This window comes from Morone saxatilis, unplaced genomic scaffold (assembly GCF_004916995.1).
Source record: "Morone saxatilis isolate NCDOM2014 unplaced genomic scaffold, NCSU_SB_2.0 Contig18, whole genome shotgun sequence".
Classification (NCBI taxonomy): Eukaryota; Metazoa; Chordata; class Actinopteri; family Moronidae; genus Morone; species Morone saxatilis.
This window is the reverse complement of record NW_023339740.1, coordinates 9,431,670-9,439,274: the sequence shown is the minus strand read 5'-3', so window position 1 is coordinate 9,439,274 and position 7,605 is coordinate 9,431,670. Positions and strand designations below refer to the sequence as shown.

At 40.8% G+C, this 7,605-nt stretch overlaps 1 protein-coding gene across 1 annotated transcript; it reads left to right on the top strand.

The window, feature by feature from the left end:
• Positions 1–297: 297 nt before the first annotated feature.
• On the top strand, positions 298–6,951 carry LOC118327722 (protein unc-119 homolog B-like). The gene is made up of 5 exons (XM_035661149.1): positions 298–922; positions 2,709–2,822; positions 3,074–3,173; positions 3,351–3,523; positions 5,587–6,951. The coding sequence occupies exons 1-5, from the start codon at positions 433–435 to the stop codon at positions 5,697–5,699; spliced, it is 990 nt and encodes a 329-aa protein (XP_035517042.1). The 5' UTR covers positions 298–432; the 3' UTR covers positions 5,700–6,951.
• Positions 6,952–7,605: the final 654 nt, after the last annotated feature.

The window sequence follows — 7,605 nt, the reverse complement described above, 5'->3', positions numbered from 1 at the left end:
TTGTTATAAATTAAACTACCCAACAGTAAAGCTTAAACTATTGTCGAAAAAGTCCTTTTTCATGCAGAGATATCCAATGGTTTCACATTTCAGCTTCACAGACGTGGATTTACTGCTTATCCTTTTTGTTATTGGTTGGACAAAGCAAGCATTACGCATGTGTCACTTTGAATTATGGGTAATTGTAACAAATTTTATAAGAAAGAAACATTAAACATCAATTGATTCATTAATATTTAATGAAAACAATCATTAGTTACAGTCCTATACAAAATAGTGGGAAAATAATCCTCCAATTATCACAGTGAAACCCTGCTTCTACATTAATGCATGAGTAATAATAAACCAATGATATAACATATAACAGGGAGCGCTGTATGCTCTGCGGCAGTAGCAGCAGTAGCAGCAGCGGTAGTTTTATAGTTGTGATCCATGTGTCCATATTATTATATATATTATTACAGTGCGCTGTCCATCGCCCCCTGCTGGTCGTCACAACGAACCACTGCACACCCTCCTCTGGCTCGCAGGACGAGTTGTCATGGCAACTGTACAGCATGTGCTTACAAAAACAAGAGCTTGACCGTCCGCCGACAGTTCTCTGCACACTCGACATCTACGACGCCATCTTCTTCCTCCAGCGTTCAGCGGAGAAGAGGACGGGAGGGAAGCCGAAGAGAGTCGACGATGAGCGGAGCCAAAGCCCGCGGCGACGCGCCTGTTGCTGAAAATGTCTCCGGCGGCGGGCACGGCACTGCGGCGGCTCCTCCGCGGGACCGCAAGCCCGGCGGAGGGGTTCTGAAGAGGCTCAAGTCCCGGAGGAGCCAGGTGGACAGCAGGCCCGTCACGGAGGAAGACCTGCGGACACAGAGTGGACACATCACGCCGGAGGATGTGTTGGGACTGCGGGTGGCTACGCGAGGTTTGAGTCTCTCTAATGTGTCTTGCGGACCTGAGGTGCTTGATGTGCTGCTGCCTGTGCTGAATGAAGTATCTGAACATAATGTAACCGAGAGTCCTCCACCTGCAGAATACGTTCAATCTACACATTACATTCAAGGTAGAGCAAGTGACGTCCAGTTGAGCAGGCGTACACGGCTGTCACTGGAAAATGGAGAGTGATATGGTGTTATATCTGTTGTAATTAAATAAGAAGATACATTTGTGACAACGCAAAGCTTTGTTAGAGGTCATTAGACAGTGTTTGTTATTTTTAAACAGAGACACAGAGGAGTTAATAATAGGAGGCGTGTGTGACATACATGTTCTCTGTGGTCACTTTAGTGTTTAATGATAGTTTGGACACATACAACCACATAGTTTCTCTTTCTTTTTACAAACTGTCTGTTTTTGTTCACCGAGAAGAACAATAAGAAACAGTCTTGATAGATATAAATCAAGTAACATAACCAGTATCAATAAGGACAACAAAAACAAACACCAAGCAGTACAAAAAACGGAATAAAAGGCAATAAAAGGTAAAAAAAAAAAAAAAGTTAATAAGCCCGTTAAAGCCAACAGTAAGACCGGAAGTTCCTAATAACCCTATATAATAATAATCCTAAATAACCCACAGCATGCAGTGGATAATCCATAATGTCCTCCAGGATACAGGGTAGAATTCAATAAGACCTGGTGACAAGATATGTATCATGATACAGGGAATATGATTCAATATATTGTGACACTGTGAGCAAGGAGATATATATTGCAACTTTAGGAAAACTAAAATTAGATTTTTAGTATAAATAACACACCACTATATTTATAAAACCTGAGTGAAACAAAAGTGTGTTTTTCTAATGCAAGCAGAACAGATGAATCACCGTGGCTGACACTGAGCTTCATGTGAATAACTATGCTAAGAAGCTACATGGTTCTTCATCAGGACTCATCAGGGATTCCTATCTTTATTCCCCCAACCAATATATGTTTCCCTTTTATGAAGAGCTCCTGAATTCCAGTGATACTGCCAAGTTTCAGTTTTGTCTAATTTGTAAGAATCCTCTGACGTAGGCACGTTATGTTTATTTTTAAGCTCCTCAAAAGATCTGACCCCTCCCTCCTCCACAAGGTCATCAAGAATCTGTTTACCCGAGTCGACCCGTCATTCCCAAAAGAGAGATTTCCCATCTGTCCTCTGTGCTGTCACTTCAGTCGTGCTACTACGTGCTACTCTATGACATCAAACTCTTTTAAGAAATATTCGGATACAAATGACATCACACAGCACTACTGTGACATCACAGGCAGGATCGACGAGGAAGACTCTTTATGGTCTTAATTTAATGACGGTAACGTGGTTGGTCCTCATCAGCGCTGCCTACATTTACAGCTGTTAAGGCAACATGAAATTTAAAAGGGAAAAAAAATGTAGAGATTACATTTAAAGCTTATGAGAGATGTTTTTTCTTTTTTTTTAAAACAGCACACATAGTGGCGTAGACTCTTATCGGCTTCACACGCGCATATTTTCCTGTGTAACACAGTAGTCCAACAGTGATCATAAAGGCTTTGTCTCATCTTATCTTATCTCACTGCATTTTATGGTTGGGGGGGGCAGTGTGTACGTATGTATGCAAAGTTGCATGTGTCTGTGTACAAGCAGAAAGATTTGCATGTTATCTTTGTGCTTGTCAAAGTAGCCTGTTTGTGCTTTCAGGGCGTACACATTCAATGTCCATAACTCGTGTCTGTCATTGTTGCAGGGTACCTCTGTAAACCTGAGGACAATATTTATAACATCGACTTTGTACGCTTTAAGATCAGAGACCTGGAGACCAGCACTGTCCTGTTTGAGATCGCCAAACCCCCACATACAGGTATTGTGCATTAGTCCACTCCTTGTACTGTTGATGCAAATGAGGCTGTTGACTGTAAAGTGTCTGACTTTTGAGCACTTCAAAATGAATGTACTGACCCTGCTGACAACTTACTCTTGTTATTAGCTCAAAATGAATGTCTCAAAGCATGTTGTCAGGCTCAGAAGCATCCGTCGCTGGTTATTTTGATTGAAAATAGTCTTCAGTGTGACCTATTTGAAATGTCTCCATCCCTATGCCGTGGGTCTCAGACGACGATGAGGAGAACAGGGAGGCAGACGCCAGTGCGGGACGATTTGTACGCTACCAGTTCACTCCAGCCTTCCTACGACTGAGGACCGTGGGAGCTACGTGAGTGACTCACACATCGACCAACACACACCTAAGTCACACTCACCTGTTTCATACACAGACAATGGAAACAATTGCAGCATTGTCTCTGTCAGCTATGACTTTGATAACATTATAATAACACAAGAACAGGCCTACTGTTGTAACGTCTCCCATCTCTCTGTATTATCCCATCAGGGTGGAATTCACAGTTGGAAACCGGCCTCTGAACAACTTCCGCATGATCGAGAGGCACTACTTCCGGGATCACCTGCTGAAGAGCTTTGACTTTGACTTTGGCTTCTGTATCCCAAACAGCCGAAACACCTGTGAGCACATCTATGAGTTCCCCCAGCTGTCTGAGAGCCTGGGTGAGTCATCTTCTTCATTATGAGTGAAACCTAAAAAATCCATAAATACATGTTATATAATTTCATGTCAAGATTATATTGAAGTATGTTATATGGTGCGTTTTAGCTCGGAAGAGATTGTGTCACCTTTTCCAGATGTTGCATATCTAGGAGAAGACTGAATTTTGTTTAATGTGATCTGTGTAAATACCAGAAGAACAGATCAGCAGTTCCTACTAATGATGTTTCCCTTTAAAGGGGATTTGTGACTCCTTCCTTGTCATGTGTCACGGTGGAGCACTCAACAAAAGTAAACATTAGGTCACAGTTCAACAGGCATTTTGGTGGTGAGCTCATCATCGTCAGGTGATGGAGGGATATGCAGCCTTACACTAGCCATTCATAATTTTGCTCGACTTAACTGTATTTCTGCCCCCTATTGTGAATGCATGGATTTTTATGACCCTCATTTATATTATATAGGACAGTCTGTCTGTATGTAGATGCTTTCTTGTGTATTCAATAACTCTTGAACACTAAGTGACCACTATACAGTGGATAATCTGATTAGATTTTGGAGCACTTTGCTGGATAAATGTGCAAATTAATGAGTAAAGGCAGTTTTCTAGAAACCACTATAACTTCTCAAAGGATAGGTCCAAAGATAAGAGTATCTTAGTGCAATACCTACCTACCACACATGCGTTGAGAGAGTTATTGGCCACTACAGTTGTTCCTCCACTCCATACTGGCTGTAAAGAGATCCCTTCCTCGCAAGACGATACTGTAAAAATATGGGGAACAAAATCCACAGTCCTTTTGTGTAGAAAGGCCTTCTAAAGTTCTGCTGCAGCTGATATGAGGCTTTAGCAATCTGAGCTAGCCAAGTCAAGGTGGCATCTTCTTCCCCGTTCATCCATCCAAGTTTATTGCCAGAGTTGTTTACCAGCATCAAACCTATATGAAACCACCAATATTTATCCCTCTGCTGCAGTTACAGGCAAGAGGGAATCTCATCCTAAAATATCTCACATTGGAGGAGACCCTCTTGATTTGGCTAACCTAGACTGCTGAAGCCTGATGAGGATTGCATCACGCACAAAAGGAGAATCTTTGCCGATTACTCAGATTATCTTGCCTGAAGGAGCGATGAACCACCTCATCGTGATCTTATGGGGAAGCAGATGTAAACAAAATGTAGAGAGATGTAGTGGAACCACTTGCTGGAGTAATGCTTTGCAGTGAGAAAAAACTAAAGCAGAAGGCGAAACGAACAACACAGGTTTTTTTATTCTCCAGCAAGAACTGGAGGTGAGATTTTAATCCTAATGTTAGCCTCAAGGGCAAAAAAGTTTACTGCTGCTTGGCAACACCTCTTATTCACTTCCATACAGACATAATCATCCAGATTTTACCTCCTAAATATCAAACATGTTTGATTAATTATCACGGGCAGCCCTGATGAGTCTGCGAGCAGGTCTGCAGGTTTAAAACTGGATCTGTAAACCCCTCACATTTTCAGATAATCTGAAACATTCCAACATTCGAAAACTCCTGTAGTCTGAGCCCCGCTTTAGGATGAATTTTAAAATGAAGTGTTTTTGCACAGATCGAGGACTGTGGGTTTTGTCCTCTAATTTTTTTTTACAGTGTACTTACTTTAGGAAGGGATTGTTTCATGGCCAGTACAGTACGAAGAGAAGGAATGATTGCAGCAACCAATATTCCTTTCAATGTGCATAATGTGAGTATCATATTAAGACATACATAAATACATCTGAAACTGGAACTGTGGAAGAACTATGGTCTCATTACTATTTGCTAATGCATTATTTTCCTCATTAACTGCATCCCCAGCGCCACTGGTTGTGTTGTGATGATACAGAGGAACATTAGTGCCACTTGTTTGCAGTGGTGGTCCCAATCAAAGGTCTTCCCAGAGAGCCATTTCAAGATCTTAATCAATAACACTGACCTAATCATTGAAGCTATTTTTAGCTTTTATTCAATAATTTCTAATTGCTTGGATACTTCAAAAAGTCTTTGTTTGGATCAATGACATGCACATGTTGTCTGTTTTGCAGTCCGTCAGATGGTGGAGTGTCCTTATGAGACCCGGTCAGACAGCTTCTATTTCGTCGAGAACAGACTGGTCATGCACAACAAGGCAGACTATGCTTATAATGGAGGACAGTGATATATCCCTGCTAGCATGCCAACACACACACACACACACAAACATAAACATGTGCATGCACACACATCTCCTCACATTTATAGATATACATATACACACATGCATGCATACAGCTGAACATTCATACAGTGCATTCTCTCATACATGCACAAGCAGCTACAGACACAGCTGAATCGCCTCTTATGTTTGTAAAGATGAAGTCATTGCGATCATTTTCAGGGGGTGTATTTGATATTGCAGGAGGTCAATATCAGTTTCTGCTCTGATGTACAAACAGGAAGCTTCTGTTAGAAAATGGTTTAAAACTGGTTCATTTATCCATTTTTAATTATGGAAAAATCTGTTTTAAACCAAAAGAGGACTCATTACTCTAGTGGCCATTAGACACATGTCTTAAACAGACTAAATGGTTATTCAATTGACGGTTAGTCTCCTTTTAGCAATTTTAAAAGTGTCCTACCACCCCCTCGATACACACACACACACATTCACGCACACACATTCAATCCCCAAGTGACACACATAGTGTTTACACAGTGTTTGTCAGAGGCAGCTGCTCTCAGAGCTACCGCCTCCACAATCCACTCCAGACAATATCGGGGGAGAAAGAGAGAAACCATCCACAAAAACACTCCTGTCAAACACACATGGTCACTCCTGTGATCCCCTCCACATCTCCCACCCCTCCTCTCTTGCTTTCATAAACACACAGACACATCAGCAATAGTACTGTATAAGATTTTGATCAAAGGTCTCTTTTTTGTCTGTTGATAGCAACATGGAAATAGGTCAGGTGAAGGTTAACTGCGGTGTAACTGAAACCTTGAACTGTAACCATTCAAAAGACAATAACCTCAAAGTCAAAAAATTTCTCATGAGTTCAGAGAATTATCTGATATCATGATGCATGTAATGATATAAACAAAAAAGGGAAAAGATTTTTTGAGAATTTATCTGGTATTCACTGTGGAAAAAAATGAAAATGGTAAAAGTGTACTTGGTCCACTGAAAAGGTTTAAAGCCACATAAAATATTTGTCCCCTGTTTAATTACCTGTATTTTTTAATAATTTATTTGTCAGATACGTTTCAAAATCAAGTCGGAATATGTCTGGAAATTGAGTGGTCTTTCTTCTAGCTAGATAGTGTACTTCCTCTTTGTACTTTGTAAACTTTGGTGTTCGGGGTTAAAGGTAAAAAAAAAATCTATATGTATAGTTTGTAAAAAGTGATCAATTAAAATAAATGTACATTTTCAGATACAAGACCTGTAAAGTGTGTTTCATTTCTGAGGATGAGAAAAGTTGATGGAAGGAGGAGAAAAGGAACAGTACCAAAAGTGGCCACCAGGAGGAGTCCTTTTATAACTGGGTTATAAATGAGTGCCACTGCTTTCAGTGTAGTTTCATGTTTGATTGTGGAAAAGATCACAGCAGTGGTTTTTATTATTATTCTGGGATTTGTTGACATTCATATCTGGTATTTTCTTAAAACATAAGATGAGGTCATGATCCCTCTTTTCTATGGCTATGGGTTCACTGCAGAGGGGACATAACTCTGATAATATCATTTTAATTCCACATCATTACTTCATCTACAGGCCACATGTGATGAGCTAGCACAGCGCGCAATACATTTTGAAATTTGTTCAGGATTGTTACACTTTGATCATCCGTTTTTTGAGTCTTGTGGGATTTATACCAAAATCTGAGCGTTTCTCTGTTTATTCTTTCTCAGGCTGTTGCTTCCTATCTCTGTGTTCATCTCTTGATCTCTCTCAGCCTTTCTCAGTTTCCAGCTCTCATGCCCAAAATCTCATGGTCTTTTCTCCCTCGCCTCTCCTTTTCTTTTTCTCTCTCCGCACCTATGCAGCTCTCCCTCCCTTGCGCTCCAACTCTGTTTTCCCT